Source organism: Eumetopias jubatus, unplaced genomic scaffold (assembly GCF_037043125.1).
Source record: "Eumetopias jubatus isolate StellerSeaLion01/CBP00866 unplaced genomic scaffold, mEumJub1_p1.0 scaffold_16, whole genome shotgun sequence".
NCBI classification, from domain to species: Eukaryota; Metazoa; Chordata; class Mammalia; order Carnivora; family Otariidae; genus Eumetopias; species Eumetopias jubatus.
Window position 1 is genome coordinate 70,738,755 of NW_028274822.1, and position 16,668 is coordinate 70,755,422.

The 16,668-nt window shown below is 38.9% G+C and overlaps 1 protein-coding gene across 1 annotated transcript in view; it reads right to left on the reverse strand.

Moving 5' to 3' along the window:
* Positions 1-1,092: 1,092 nt before the first annotated feature.
* Positions 1,093-16,668, reverse strand: part of HORMAD2 (HORMA domain containing 2) — an 86,118-nt gene continuing 70,542 nt past the window's right edge. Inside the window, exon 10 of the mRNA XM_028124784.2 lies at positions 1,093-1,197. Within this exon, the coding sequence (XP_027980585.1) occupies positions 1,093-1,197 (105 nt within the window). The remainder of the gene's footprint in view (positions 1,198-16,668) is intronic.

Here is a 16,668-nt window from a genome sequence, read left to right on the forward strand (position 1 = left end):
GCCTTCTGCTGGCTAAAGTACATGTCTGGCTCCAGAGATTCTCCTCTTAGTCTGGGTCAGAGGTCCAGGGTTCTTTTGTGTGCATTAGAATCCTGGGAGTTCTCCACAGGGCCCCAGCCCCTGAGATTTTGATTTTGGAGAAATGAAACAGGCCCAGTAATCCATATTTAAATGAGCACTCCAGGTGCAGATGTCCTTATTACATTTGAAGAAACACCAAACTAAGTGAAGGAAAAAAAAAGATGAGTAAAAAAATACCTTGTGTTTTGGTTTTATTTAACTGGAAAGCACGTACATTAAATTATTAAACAATAAAAACCCTTTTAAGTCATTTATTATGTGTCTAATACCAATCATTAAGTTTATCAAAATTCTCCCAGAATAAGGAGAGAATTAATAACATTATCTGCAGGTTACAGACTGATAAACTGAAGTGTTTGTTGGGAAGCATTCAACATGAGCCTTCAGAAGGGAGCCAGGCTCCTGCACTGCAGCCTATTGCCTGTCTCAGGTGGCCAACAGAGCAGGGCGTAGGGCCAGATTTGAGGAACTTTACAGGGAGAGTACATTTCCGTCCAACACTTAGCTGATCAATCTCGTGATTGGAGTTAACATAAAAATCACACCTGCATAAGCACCACCACATATATCCTATGCAATTCTGTGGGAATTCTAATAAAGCTATAGAGGGATTCCAGTACACAGGTTACAACAAGTTACAACATTTCACAGTAGACTAAATACCTGGGGAGTTTAGTTATGCAAAGAAAACCCTCCTTTGAGAACAACAGCTTATTTCTTTTCAAAATAGCTGCTGTGGTTCTTTTACAAATATAAAGTGTGTCTCGTCTCTAACTCAGCCTTGAAGTAATGCTATCCCAAGGCAGCCCTGGTGACCTTGTTTCCTTGTGGCAAAGTGAACCCATGTCTACCCAGTAATTTAGCACTTAGTAAACTGACTAAAAAAGTTGAGCAACAAATTTAGTAAAAGGTTTTGGTGATAGGAACTTACTTTGCTACTTAAGACACTTCATGCATGTTTGTTGCAAAATAAAATTATTTTAGAGTAAATGCAGTGAAGGCATCTAACTTTCATTTTCTGTCAGGGATGAAGACTTTCACTGGTTCGCTGACCTTCCTCTTCTTCCTGGAGCTCTCAGAACTTTGCTGACTGTATGCAAAATTCATTCTTTGAATCTGTGAGAATCACCAAGAGGCACAATTCAGCAGAGGTTTTGACGTCTGCACAAGGCATATACAAGACAGGTAGACCAAGCATTAATCCCTCTAGCTGCATAACGGATCCAAACCTGCTTTCCTGTGGGCTGGTTTGGCCCTGCTGCCAGTATCAGAGTCTGCTATTCCAAGTTTCAGGAGCTGAGGTCCCCTGGAGGCAGCCAGTTTCAGGGACAATTTCTTGGCTCTCTTCAGTGAATTCAGCACATACAACTCTTAAAGGAAGAGTTGTCAAGGTGTGGGGCCAACAAGGAGCAATTAAGGGTCAGGAGAGATCTAGGGCACTGATTGCTTTAGAAGCAAATATAACTGTGGTCCCAATTTCAGTTAGCAGAAACATAGAGCCTTATCTTTATCATATGTTCAGATTAATGAATTAGGAAGGACCATGGCCCTTCTTTCTGCTTGAAGAGAACTGTATGTTATTGATTAAAGGGAAGTTAATTAGTGAATCATCATAAATACATATTTTCCCATTGGGTTCAGCTTTGGTAAAGATTTTAAAGCTTACTTTTGTTAAGTAAGCAAATGGATGTATTGCAATCTGTCAGACAATGCCTAATGCCCAGAATTCCAAGAAACACATAGAGTTTTTATATTTTCCAGCCACTAGATGGGAGGAAAGGTTTTCCAGTGTCCTCTGTTCTTTCTTCGGTAGGAAAATGGAATAAAACATATATTTTTAAACAAGCCTCATCAGAATATCTAGTAGAGTTTCCAACATTATCCTTTTTTCTGTTATAGATACAGGCTATTGTTACTATTGATATGTTACTACTACAAAATAGTGGGAATGTCAGTAAAACACTTAAGTACCATTTAGAACCAAAGATTGGGTCTACAAATGGCTAATTTAATCACTATCTTTAGTTTTAGAAAGCATTTGATTTTCTGATCTCAGAAGCCACAAATTTTCCTTGGCTTAAACTAAGACACCGATTATAGAGAACAGTAAAACTCTGAGAAAATAAGTAGAGCTGCTCATCAAATAACTGGTATGCTTAGATATGTAAAAGTTTGAAATGGCCTGCTCTAAAGGAAAAGAAATAGCACCATAAAACCTAAAGCACAAAAAACAATTTCTTTATCTAGGAGATGAATTTGTTACAGTGTGGCTGAAAGAAAAAGCACCTGGTAAAATTCAGCTTTTCTAGAAATGTTGCTTGGGCATGCTTTCCATTCAAATGAAATTTCCCTCACTTCAATCAAGTCTGGGTATACTGAGAAGAAAGGAAGATGGATGTACAAATCCTCAAACGACAGGTTGGTCTGATGGTTTACTCAAAAGTAAACCGGAGTTTTATTACAAGTTTCAGAACTGTAAATTTATTGCAGTGAGTTAATCAAAACATCTTTAATAATGTATACAATCTCAAGGCAACCAGTGAGGCCTGGAAACTCTCAATGGTTTATGGGAAACTAGTGGGTTCAAAAGCAAGTATGTGATCGGTCAGGGGCCACTTTCTAACATAGATGAATAGTCCATACGAACTATATAAACAAACAGATTTGGGGTGCGTGGGTGGCTCAGTCGGTTAAGCACCTGCCTTCAGCTCAGATCATAATCCCAGGGTCCTGGGATCGAGCCCGGCATCGGGCTCCCTGCTCAGAAGGGAGTCTGCTTCTCCCTCTCCCTCTGCCTGCCTGCCTGTCTGCCTACTTGTGATCTTTCTCTCTCTCTGTGTCAAATAAATAAATAAAATCTTTAAAACAAACAAACAAACAACAGATTTATCCACACAAACATTTTTTTGGGTGTATTCCAACTGTCTGAGTTTGCATATTTGATGCCAAAGCCAACCAGGCAAGCAAAGGGCTAGTGCTCAGGCAGTCTAGACAGATTATCTGGGTGATTTGAACAACAATGGGTGATCATCAAATGATTCCTAATGCATGTCATATTATATTTTAAACAGATAGCCTTTAAAGTGTTCCTTGTATATGGATTAACAAGAGGCTACTATGATCCACTTACCAATAGAGCCTCAGGGTTATCGACATGTACCTCTGAAAAAAGCCCTGAAGATATTTTTTCTGCTGTATGGTAATTCCCTACTTTCCATTTTTTGTTTGGTAATATATTCTTTTGAGAAGCCAAAGAGCAGGTTTTGCTTTAAGCACAGACAGGTTACTTAGCTGACTTGGTAGCAGTATTTGAAAGCACAAGAAGGGGTCCCTTCTTCTAAATTATTCCATTTATTATATATTCCTTTATTCATTTACTAAAAAACAAATGTTTGTTACTTGAATGTTCTCCCAGAGTTCTGTCTTTGAGCATCTTTTCTCCTTCTCCACATTCTGTGTATGGCTCCTAGGAATCAGTTACCATTTATAAGCAAAGACCTCCACTTCTATATATTCAGCCTAGATCTTCCTTTTGAACTCCAGATCCGTGTGTGTAATCAACTGCCTATTAAAAGTCTCCACATGGATGTTCTAAAGAAAACTCAAATGCAATGTGTCCAAATTGGAATTTATCATCTGCCTCTCTAAGCCAGCTCCCAATCTTTGTTCCCACTCTCTGTGAGTCCCCTGGGGGTGTCCACGTTAAAAGCCTGGGACTCATCCATGGTTACTCCATCGTTCTCACCCTAACATCTATCTAATCACTAATTCCTGTTGATCCTACCTCCTTAATAGCTATCAAATCCATCCATTTTTCTTTATTGCCACTGCTTCTACTTTAGCCCAGGCCAATATCATCTATCCCAAGTACTAAGTCTTGAACTCCCACTACTGCTGCTTCTCCAATCCATTCTCCACTCTGGAACCTAAGTAGTCTTCTATTAAATCTGAATATGTCACTCTTCTGATTCATAACCCATCCACTAATGATTTCCCATTGTCCCCGGGATAAAGTCCAGACTCCGTGTGGCCCTCACCCACCTCTGCTGCTTCATCTTGCCCCAGACTCACTGAGCCGCTAGCAGTTCTCCAAATGGCCCTGCACACCTCCCTCTGGACTTTGCCTTTAATGCCCACTCTCCTTCTCTGCTTTTCCCTTCCTCACCAGGCCTAGGGTCAGTCCTGGAGTTTCTTCTGCCTACTGGCCTTCCATGACACCTCTAGGTCTGTGTTCTGTTCTTACCCCTTTTGTGGCATTTACCACATAGTACTATCAGCCCTACTTACCAGTCCTCTCATCCAGAGGACAAACTCCTTTGGGTTAGTGACAGTATCTTAGTTGTATCATTGTATTCCCAGTTCCTGGCATCTGGTAGATGCTCTTAAATTACTGGCTGAATGAATGAATGCATTTTTGAAGCTGAATTTAAGCCAGGCACTGTACTGGGCACCAGGACCATATCTCTAGCAATATAAAGATGAATAGGACACAGTGGTTTTCAAGGACCGAGTATTAAAAGGAAGAGACATTAAGTACATGAGTATAATATAATGTAATACAATATAATAGAAATCCATTCAATAGCCACAATAGACATTCATTCATCCAGCAATTATTTCTTGAGTGCCAGCTCTGTGCATGGTACTGTTGTAGTTGCTTGGGACACATCAGTGAACAAAGGAGAAAAAAATCCCTGCCCTGTGGATTTTACAATCTAGCCGTGTTACTTTTTGGTTTAATAATTTCCTATGGCATCTCACTGTTTTTAGGACAAAGTTCAAAGTCGATACCTTGTTTTTTCCATACACCATCAGTAATTTTTTTTACATTTCTAGGGAGGGAGAGGTGTCACAGGTTGGCCATAAGACCCTGATGAAGGCTATGTCCTTTCTCCTCAGAAGGCTCACACCTGCAACTCACACACTCATCAGTTATGGAGGGCTATTTGAGGGGGCTACCAGGCCCATGAATACCTCTCAGTTAGAATCACTACCCCCCAGGGCCTAGCTCTGCCCGTACCACCTTCACCTCCTCACTTGATCTGTCACTCTTTGCCCTCTCAGTTTCTCATAGCTGACTTCTTCCTGATTCTAGACCTTTGCATATGACGTTCCTTCTATCTAAAATGTTCTTTCCTGTCAACCTCTTTGCCTAGGTAATTCGTATTCATTCTTTAGATCTCAGATGAAAAATTATTTCCTCAAAGAAATGTTCCCTACCTTCATTCCAGTTAAGTTAGTTCCCCCTATCAGAAGCTCTTAACAGAGTTCCAAGAGATCAGGGACATGCCCATCTTGGTTGCAACTTGCACACAGTAGGGGCTCAATAAATATTTCTCAATGAATAAATGGATGAATGAATCTTCAAAGAGTACTCTGCCTGCAGTGTAGAAAGGTACTAGAGGCATCAAGTGGACACAGGGTGATGAGTCATACTACTGTAGTAGTCAGGTGATAACTTGGGTGACAGTGCAGATAAAGAGAAGTCAACAGTGAGAGAAATATTTAGAAGGCAGAGTCAGAAGGATGGCCAATTGGATATGACAGTAAAGGACAGGCAGGTAGGTCAATAGTGACTCCCATCTTCTGGGTTAACTAAGTTCATGGATGAAGGTACTGTTCTCTCAGGTAGAGAAAAATGGGAGTTTTGAACTGGCTGAGTTTGGAGCACATGTGAAACCCCAAGTGGACATAATGAATAAGCAGCTGTATATGGAAGTCTGGAGCCCAGGAGAGAGGTCTGTGATGAGGATGTAAATTTGAGAGTCATCAGCATATGGAGGCTAATTAATACCAGGGGTGTGGAAGACTTTGCTTATTGAGAGATCAGAGCATGAGAAGGGAAAGGGGCCAGGACATAGCCTTAAGGAACTCTAACATTTAGAGATTATGTGAAACATAAGCCAACAAAGGAGATTGAGAAAGAGAGATAAAAGAAGACTAGCAGTCTGTCATGTAAAGAAAGCCCAGGGAAGAGAGTTCTAAGAAGGAATGGAGAAAATAAAAGAGATAATGGTGGTGGTCAGTAGTGTCAGTTGCTGAGAAGTCAAGAAAGATGAGGACAGAAATATATCCACTTGATTTCGCCACATGGAGGTTACAAAGTGCAATGAATTTGTGGGGGCAGAAGTCACCTTGAAGTCAGTTGAAGAGTACATAAAAAGTAAAAGAAATTAAGAGCAAGTATACAGAATTTTATAAGTCAAAATGGAGTGGGGCGCTTGGGTGGCTCAGTTGGTTAAGCATAGGACTCTTGATTTTGGCTTACATCATGATCTCAGGGTTGTGAGATCAAGCTCGATGTCAGGCTCGGTGCTGGGCATGGAGCCTGCTTAAGATACTCTCTCCTTCTTCCTCTACCCCTCCCCCCACCTTTAAAAAAGTCAACAGGGAGTAACCAACTCAGCCTGAGAAATTTAGAAAAGCCTTCTTAGCAAAAGAGGGACATTGAGCTGGGTCTTAAAATAATGAGCAGGAGCTCACCAGACTGGAGATGGTGAGGGGGTGGGGTAAGAACAGAAGGTTCAGTATATTCAAAGACACTGAATCATGAAAAGACATGGAAGATATATGGGACAGTGAGAAATGTCCCTTTATGACACTGGCTCTTAGAGTTAAGTGCTATTTATCCAATACACTCCTTTTTTTAATTTTAATTTTAATTTTTTTAAGATTTCATTTATTTACTTCAGTGAGAGAGAGAGAGACAGAGCACAAGCAGGGAGGAGGGTCAGAGGGAGAGGGACAAGCAGGCTTCCCACTGAGCAGGGAGCCCAACGTGGGGTTCGATTCCAGGACCCTGAGATCATGACCTGAGCCAAAGGCAAACACTCAACCAACTGAGCCATCCAGGCGCCCTCTCCAATACACTCCTGTTAAAAATATAAATTCCCCTGGAATTATTACTCAATATGATGTTAGTGTAAATGAACTCATCAAATGGTCTCCAAGTGGCAGCCTGCAGAAACCAGGGCCTCACAGGCTTTGGAAAGCAGACAGATAAGTTTCAATATAGAAAGGATATAGTACTTACTTTGCATTAGGAGGTAGATCTATATGGGGAGCCAAGGGTGGGAGGAGGCAGCCCCAGGCAAGCAGGAAATACTGTGAGTACTTTATGTGCCTGGGGTGAGATGAGAGTGCAGTGAATTTTGCTTACTTCAAAATTATTTGTCAGGTCAGATCTGACAAAATGTTTTCCCTTTAGAAAACCAGTCCTTACCAGTATGGATTTATAATCAATTGTTAAGCATGGAATCTTTGGATTTGGAAGTTCCCAGATCAAGAAATTCTATGGTTCAGAGAGGATGTGTGTCCCTATGGTTCAGAGAGGGTATGTGCCCCTATAAATAAATTATAGCACTGATGTTAGCTTTGATTCCTCTCCCTTAACATTTATCCTTTTTTTTTTTTTTTGCACAATGTAAGGTAAATCAACAGCGATTACAAAATAAATGCTATTAGCATAAATGTAGCTCAAGTTAACACTGAGATGAATGAACAGTAAAAAAGTGAATGCTTAAAGAGAACACTTCCTCCAACTCCAGCGGAGCTGTGAGCTCTCTTGTATGTTGGGAAGAGTCACATGTTTTAGTGGGATTTATGAAGGGTTTGACCATTCATTAGCTTTCTTGATTTCCTGAAATCAAGGATATCTCTATTTAGGAGGTAAATATGTACTCTCCTTAGAGTCATAACCGTGTATTTCCATTAATCTCCAAAACTTATATCAATTCTCCCTTTCTCCATATGTTCTAAGGCATCATATACCTTTAAGAGCTCTAGAATTAATTCAGTTATTCAACAAACATTTTGGGGCACCTTCTCTGTGCCAGATATTGTGCTAAGCACTAACAATACAAAGCTGCTCAAAGCACATTCCCACGTATGTGGCTCTGGTAGGGGGGAAACAAACTGGTTACAGATGAAATGATAGTCATGTATAGGGTACAGGAGAGGTTCCAAAAAGATCTTATTAGCTTTTCCTGGGGAAGCCTGGCAAGGCTTCAAAGGGGATGCGAAGCTTACACTAAGTAGTGCAAGATGAGCAGACATTCACCAGCAAATGGCATTAGAATTTGAAGTTGCAGGGAGAATATTCTAGACAAAAGGAGCACAGGCACAGGGTTATAAAGCAGATTACCTCCGAAGAATTGGGAATAGTTCAGTGGGACTAATAGAAAGGGGACAGGGTGGTGGGCTGGATCAGACAATGTCCTTCTCTGAAGTTTGGGCTTTCTACGGCCATACTACCCTCAACGTGCCCCATCTCGTCTGATCTCAGAAGCTAAGCTGAGTCAGGCCTGGTTAGTACTTGGATGGGAGAATGAATGACAAAGGATGGAGTACATGAAGCTTTGTACTGTAATGGAATGCCACTGAAAAGTTCTAAAAGCAGGTTTGTTTTAGTTAGATCCCTATGGCTGCAGTGTAAAGGGTAGACGGGACAGGAATGAGACAAGGAGCAATGAGGCTATTTCAGAAGAGAACTGATCTGAGCAAGAAAAAGAGCAAAAGTGAAGTTAGAGAGGAGAGGACTAATAAGGGAGAGGGCTGAGGAGAGAGAGAACAAATGCCTGAACCCAAACACTAACATGACTTAATCATTCATTGGGAGGAACACAGGGATGGCAAATAAAGAAGTAAAAAATGACAAAAATTACCCAAGTTTCTGGTAATGGCATTGATCAAGATAAGAAATAGAGGAAGCTAAGGGGGTGAGCGGTGGGAGCATCGTGGGGATGATGGATGGAGAAATAATTAACTCTGTTTTCAAGATTCTGAATTGGAAGTGAGATATCCAAATGAAGATATTCACCAGGGCATTAATTATGTGACCTGGAGCTCAGGATGGAGGAAACTGCATCAAGAGCACATACAGAAAGATATATTCACTTTGGACAAAAGATGGGATATTACTTGAGGTCTGGAAGGAAGTAAAAGTGGATATAGATATATATACATTTTTAAATATGGGAACAGGAAGTTGAATGATTCATATTTGATGGCCATAATTATTTCTACGAAGTAGAATTTAGGTCATCCACTTAGAAAGGGAGGGAATTGGTCTTGGGTGGTGCTTAAGACACTTAAGTGGTGAAAGTTTGAACAATGAGAAAGGCAGCCAATAAATAGACATTTAAAACTAATGTTAAGGGGTGCCTGGGTGGCTCAGTCGTTAAGTGTCTGCCTTTGGCTCAGGTCACGATCCCAGGGTCCCAGGATCGAGTCCCACATCGGGCTCCCTGCTCCATGGGAAGCCTGCTTCTCCCCTCTCCCACTCCCTCTGCTTGTGTTCCTGCTCTCACTATGTCTCTCTCTGTCAAATAAATAAATAAAATCTTTAAAAATAAATAAATAAAATAAAATAAATAAAACTAATGTTAACTGTTGCTTAGAATCTGGATAGCTTTAAGATATATGACCTCAAGGGGAGCCAGTGGCTCAGTTGTTAAGCGTCTGCCTTTGGCTCAGGTCATGATCCCAGGGTCCTGGGATTGAGCCCCACATCGGGCTCCCTGCTCAGCGGGAAACCTGTTTCTCCCTCTCCCACTCCCCCTGTTTGTATTCCCTCTCTCACTGTCAGATAAATAAATAAAATCTTAAAAAAAAGATATATAACCTCAAAATTAAAATATTTGACATATTAATAATTTTGCTTTTTACAAACATTTAAATGCTTACAATAGACCATATACTAAGAGCATCATAAATGTGATCCTGTTTATTCCTTAGAGATAACTGTGTGAGTGCAGGGGGTGTTTATTCCTCTTTTACCAATGTGGAAATTAAAGTTCAAAGAAGTGAAATGACTTGTTCAGTTCGCACAGTTAGTAAGTGGAAGTCTTGAACCCAGGTCTCCTGATTTCGAATTTAGTGCTCCTTATACTTTATTTCTTCATCCCAAAGGGGAAAATGGAAGTCGGAAATTGCAGGAGATCTCTATGTAAGGTTCTTAGGCTTCTTCTGGGGTTGACCCTTTTTGGGGATAACCTAAGAGGACCTCAAACTAAAGACAGCCAAAACTGAGTTCATTTTTTTCCTTTGTAACCAATTTTTCCTCATGACTTTTCAATTTCTATTAATCACCATTTCCCAGTCATCAAAGATGGAAAACATAGCCACCTTAGATTCTTCTCTCATCTAATGCCTACACAGAGTTCTTGTAATGAGTAAATGGAATAGCTCAGATACAGCCCCTGGTACAGCATCACACATATACAAGTCATTCAGTGACTGACAGCTGTTACCATTCCTACTACCACAGGCATCCTCTACTCCAGCCAAACTGGATTGTTGTAGTAGGCTGAAAAATGAGCTGCCAAAAGATGTCCATGTCCTAATCCCTAGAACCCATGAACATTACCTTATATGGCAAAAAGGGGGAAGAGATTTTTTGCAGGTATGATTAATGATTTTGAGATGGAGAGGTTATCCTGGATTATCCAGGTAGACCCTACATAGAATCACATGTATCCTTATAAAAGAGAAGCAGAGGGAAACTTGAACACAGACAAAGATGACAATGTGACCACCTAATGGCCATAAGCCAAGGAATGCCAGCAGCCGTAAGAAGCTGGAAGAGGCAAAGAACAGAACTTCCCCTAGAGCCTCCAGAAGAAATCTGAATCTGTCTACACCTTGATGTCACCCAATGACACTGATTTTGGACTTCTGGCCTCTCGTGAAAGAATAGATTTCTAATGTTTTAGGCCACCAAATTTGTGGTAATTTGTTACAGCAGCCCTATGAAACTAATAGTTACATTCTCCAAACACACCTCATTCTTTTCCCTCTTCATTATTTCCTGCACTTCAGAAAACAGAAATCTTCTATGACTTATTCTCTTTTAAATTTTGAATAATTCCTTCAAGGTTAATCTCTAAGAGTATTTCTTTTTTCTTTACTTTTCCTTTTTTTTTTTTTTTTGTCAGAGAGAGAGAGAGCGCATGTGCCTGCACAAGTAAGGGGAGTGGCAGGCCAAGGGAGAAGCAGACTCTCCGCTGAGCAAGAAGCCCCATACAGGACTCAGTCCCAGGACCCCTGGGATCATGACCTGAGCCAAAGGCAGACACTTAACCTTAACCGACTAAGCCACTCAGGGGTCCCACTCTTAAAAAGTATTTCATCCAAAAAGACTTTCCAACTCCTTTAATCTGATATGACCTTTCTTTCTTGAGCAAATCCCATCATGTTTTTGTACTTGTGTTTTTCTGACATCGTAAATGTTTGTAAACAATTTGTCCTTTACATGTCCTTTACAATTTGTAAACAATTTGTCCTTACATGTCCTTTACAATTTGTAAACAATTTGTCCTTACATGGGTTTAAATTCTTTAGGAATTCATTTGTATTAATATTATGGTTTTTACACTCTCTGCACTGCAATGCCTTACTCAGTGTCCTTCACCTAGTAGGTATCAAAAAAAAAATTCTTTTGCTACCTACCTCTACTATCTACACAAGTGCTCAATTACACAGTTATTCATGTATCCTGAAGCAGCACTATTACAGTAGCCATGAGCCACATGTGACCATTTGAATTTAAATTAATCAAAATTAAATAAAATTTAAAATTCAGTTCCTCAGTTGTATTAGCCACATTTCAAGTGTTCAGTGCTCACATATTAGACATCACAGATATAAAACATTTTCATCATCACAGAAAGTTCTATAGGACAGAACTGCTTTACAATGGCAATCAGGATATAATCCAAGTAAACAGGAAGTTTCCTAGGGCCTATGGTAACAATAGGAATACAGAAACTAGAAATAATTTTTCTTCAAAATGTAAAAATGTCAATTTTCCTAAGATTATTTTATCAAGTCAGTGTAATCCCAATCAAAATTCCAATGTATGTCTGTTGGAACTTAGTAAGCTGATTCTAATAGTCACCTAGAAGAGAAAATGTACAGGAAAATCTTAAAAAAAATAAAAATAAAAGAACTATGAGGGGAAAGGAGTTGCCCTTCCAGATAGCAAAACATAATACAAAGTTAGAGTAATTAACACATGAGAGCAGTAATACAGGAGTAGACATACAGATCAGTGAAATAGAATAGTAAGTCTGAAAACAAACCTATTGTATGTATGGGGCTTTAATTTATGATAAAAGTGGCATTTAAATTAGCAGGAAAGGGCAGAAAATTCAAGTAGTATCAACACAACAGGAAAACATTCTCACACCAGAAAAAAAAAAGATCCCAGTTAATTTGAGAAGACAAATGTAAAAAGCAGAACTATAAGTTTATTAGAAGAGAATATAGAAAATTTTGCTTATAACTTTAGCATTGGAAAGATCTTCTCAAGCAAGACATAAGATGATAAAACCATGGAGAGACGTCCCATGTTCCTAAATTGGAAGATTTAATATAGTTAAGATGTCAATACTACCCAAAGATATCTATAGATGGGGTACAATCACTGTGAAAATCCTAGTGACTTTTTTTGGAGCAGAAATAGAAAATCCATTCATAAATTCATATGGAATTTCAAAGACTCCCCAAATGCCAAAATAATCTTGAAAAAGAAAAACAAATTTGGAGGCCTTTGGATACTCACACTTTAGATTTCAAAACTTATTACAAAGCTACAGTAATCAAAGCATGTGGTACTGGTGTAAAGACAGATATATAGGCCAATGAATAGAATGGAGTGCCCAGAAATACACTTTCACCAATATGACCAAATGATTTTCAACAAGGGTGTCCAGAGCCTTCATGGGGAAAAGAAAATCTTTCAACAAATGGTGTTGAAAAAACTGAATATCTGCATATAAAAGAATGAGGTTGGATCCTTACACCACATACAAAAATTACTCAAAATGGATTGAAGAGGGGCAGCTGGCTGGCTCAGTCAGTAGAACATGCAGCTCTTGATCTCAGGGTTGTTGAGTTCAAACCCCATGATCAGGGTAGAGTTTACTTTAAAAATAAATAAGAAAATTAAAAAGAAAAGCTAAAAAAAAAAAAAAAAAGGATTGAAGACCTAAACATAAGAGCTAAAACCACAAAACTCACAGAAGAAAATATAGGGGGAAGCTCATGACATTGGATTTGGCAAGAATTTCTTAGATATGACATCAAAACAGAGGCAACAGAAGAAAAAATAAATTGGACTTTATCAAAATTAAAATTGTGCATCAAAGAATACTACCAAGAGAGTGAATAAACAACCCATGAAATATGGGAAATATGGGAAATATGAAATAAGAGAAAATATTTGCAAGTCATTACATCTGATAAGAGATTAATACCTGGAATATATAAAGAACTTCTACAATTCAACAACAACAAAACAAACAACCTGATTAAAAACTGGGCAAAGGACTTGAATAAGCATTTCTCCAAAGAAGATAACAACAAATGGCCAAATAAGCAAATGAAAAGATTCTCAACATCACTAATTATTAAGGAAATGCAAATCAAAACCACAATGAGATATTACTTCATACCCATTAGGATGGCTATTATTTTTTTTAAAAACCAAGCAGAAAATAAAAGTATTGGAGGGGCACCTGGGTGTCTCAGTCAGTTAAATGTCTACCTTCGGCTCAGGTCATGATCACAGGTCCTGGGATCGAGCCCTGCTTTGGGCTCCCTGCCCAGCAGGGAGTGTGCTTTCGCCTATCCCTCTGACCCTCCACCCCCGCCCTTGTGCTCTCTCTCAAATAAATAAATAAAATCTTAAAAAAGAAAGAAAGAAAGAAAGAAAGAAAAAACAGAAAAGTCCTGGGGATGACATAGAGAAATTGGAACTCTTAGCATTACTGGTGGGAATGCAGAATGGTTCAGTTGCTATGGAAAATAGTATGGGGGCACCTGGGTGGCTCAGTCAGTTGAGCATCTGACGTTGGCTCAGGTCATGATCTCAGGGTCCTGGGATAGCCCTGTGTCCGTCAGGCTCGGCTCGAGTCTGCTTGTCTCTCTCCCTCTGCCCCTCCCCCTCCTTGTGCTCTCCCTCTCTCTCTCATATAAATAAATAAAATCTTTTAAAAAAAGAAAATAGTATGGCAGTTCCTCATAAAATTAAAGAATAACCATATGATCCAGCAATTCCTCTTCTAGGTATATACCCGAAAGAACTGAAAGCAGAAACTAGAACAGATATTTGTACACCCATGTCAATAGCAGTACAATTCACAATAGCCAAAAGGTAGAAGCAACCCAAATGTCCATCAATGGATGAATGGATAAACAAATGTAACATACACAATGTAATATTATTTAGTCATTATAGGAAGGAAATTTTGACACATGCTACAACATGTATGAACCTTGAGGACACTATGCTAAGTGAAATAAAGCCCAGTCACAAAAGAGTAACTATTGTATGATTTCACTTATATGAGGTACTTAGTCAAAGTTATAGAGGCAGAAAGTAGGATGGTGGTTACCAGGGGCTAGGGAGAGAGATGGGGAGTTATTTAAAAGATATGAAGCTTCAGTTTGGGAAAATGAAAAAGTTCTGGAGATTGATGGTGGTGATGGTTGCACAATGGGAGTGAACTTAATGCTACTGAACTGTACATTAAAAATAGTTAAAATGATAAATAACTTTTATGTTATATATATTTTATCACAATTTAAAAATTGTGGCATTTTTCTTAAAGTGGCGTTTTTTCTTAATTTTTTTTTTTAAAGATTTTATTTATTTGACAGAGAGACACAGCGAGAGAGGGAACACAAGCAGGGGGAACGGGAGCAGGAGAGGGAGAAGCGGGCTTCCCGTGGAGCAGGGAGCCCGATGCGGGGCTCGATCCCAGGACCCTGGGATCATGACCTGAGCCGAAGGCAGACGCTTAACGACTGAGCCACCCAGGCGCCCCAAAGATAATTTTCTTAAGGATAATTTTTAAAAAGATGATTTAGTGGTGCCTGGGTGGTTCAGTCAGTTGAGTGTTCGGCTTTTGGTTTTGGCATAGGTTATGATCTCATGGGTTGTGAGATCAAGTCCCATGTCAGGCTCCATGCTCAGTGGGGAGTCTGCTTGAGATTCTCTCTCTCCATCTCCCTTTGTCCTACCCACCCTGTGCTCACTCTCTCTCATCCTGATAAATAAAAATAAATCTTTTAAAAAAATTAATAAATAAATAAACTTAAAAAACAAAAAAGGAAAAGAATGTAAGACAATTACAAGCTACATACATAACTTTAAATTTTCTAGTAAATATATTTTAAAAAGTAAAAAGAAAAAAACAAAGTAAAAAGAAACATGAAATTAAGAATTGTAATCATTGCTTTTATTTAATCTAACATCAAAAATATTATCATTTCAATATGTAGTCAATGTAAAAATTATTGGGATATTTTACATTCTTTTTTTTTTAAGATTTTATTTACTCATTCGACAGAGAAAGAGCAAGAGCAGGAACACAAGCAGGAGTGGGAGAGGGAGAAGCAGGCCTCCCACGGAGCAGGGAGCCCAATGTGGGATTCGATCCCAGGACCCGGGGATCATGACCTGAGCCGAAGGCAGACACCCAACAACTGAACCGCCCAGGTGCCCCGGGATATTTTACATTCTTTTCATTTTATACTATATCTTCACAATCCAGTGTATATTTTATACTTACAGCACATCTCAACTCAAATTAGCCACATTTTAAGTGCTTAATAGCCACATGTATTTAGTGGCTACCATATCAGACAGCATATCTTGTGTGTGTGTGTGTGTGTGCACGTGCATGTGTGTATTTTAAATGCAAAGTCAAAGGTATAGAACATCTTTATGGGTAGTTTTTGAATTATCTATGAGAATGTATTCATGTGTACCTTATATAAAGTTATATTAAAAATATGAAGTTCCATATTAATTTGCTTATTAATTCTGTTAAAATTTGTCTTTTTTATTACTTGATATGTTTATAAACAACATGCTTATCATTTCTTCTTTTTGCTTTCCTTTATTTCAATATGATGGAAGTTTCATTATGAAACTATTTTTGTTTGTAAACTAGAAAGGTAATAAAGGAACATAAAACAGACTGCATACAAAATAAAGAATGTAAACATAACCTTCATAATTTTTTATATTTATTACATGGTAGAATTATAATATTTTGGATATATTAATAAATAATGTGTATTATTAAAATTTTAAAAAGAACATTTAAAAACTTCAAGTTTATTTGGCTTACCTTTATAAATTATAATATTCTAAAATATTATTAGATACTTTTCAATAGAAGAATATTAGGTACTTTCCTACTTTCAAATGCTTTAGTAATTAACTATTAATTCTGTGGTAGCTAAAGACAGACATATATAACACACATGAACAGGGGCGCCTTGCTGGCTCAGTCTGTAGAGCATGTGACTCTTGATCTCGGGGTCATGAGTTCAAGCCCCAAGTTGGGGGTAGAGTTTACTTAAAAAACACACACACATATAAACACACTCAAGCACATACTTGAAGTAATTATAAAAATGAAAAAGTTGGGGGCACCTGGGTGGCTCAGTCAGTTAAGCATCTGCCTTCAGCTCAGGTCATGATCCCACGGACCTGGGATGGAGCCCTGCATCAGGTTCTCTGCTCAGCAGGGAGTTTGCCTCTCCCTCTCCCTCTCCCTCTGCCTGACACTCCCC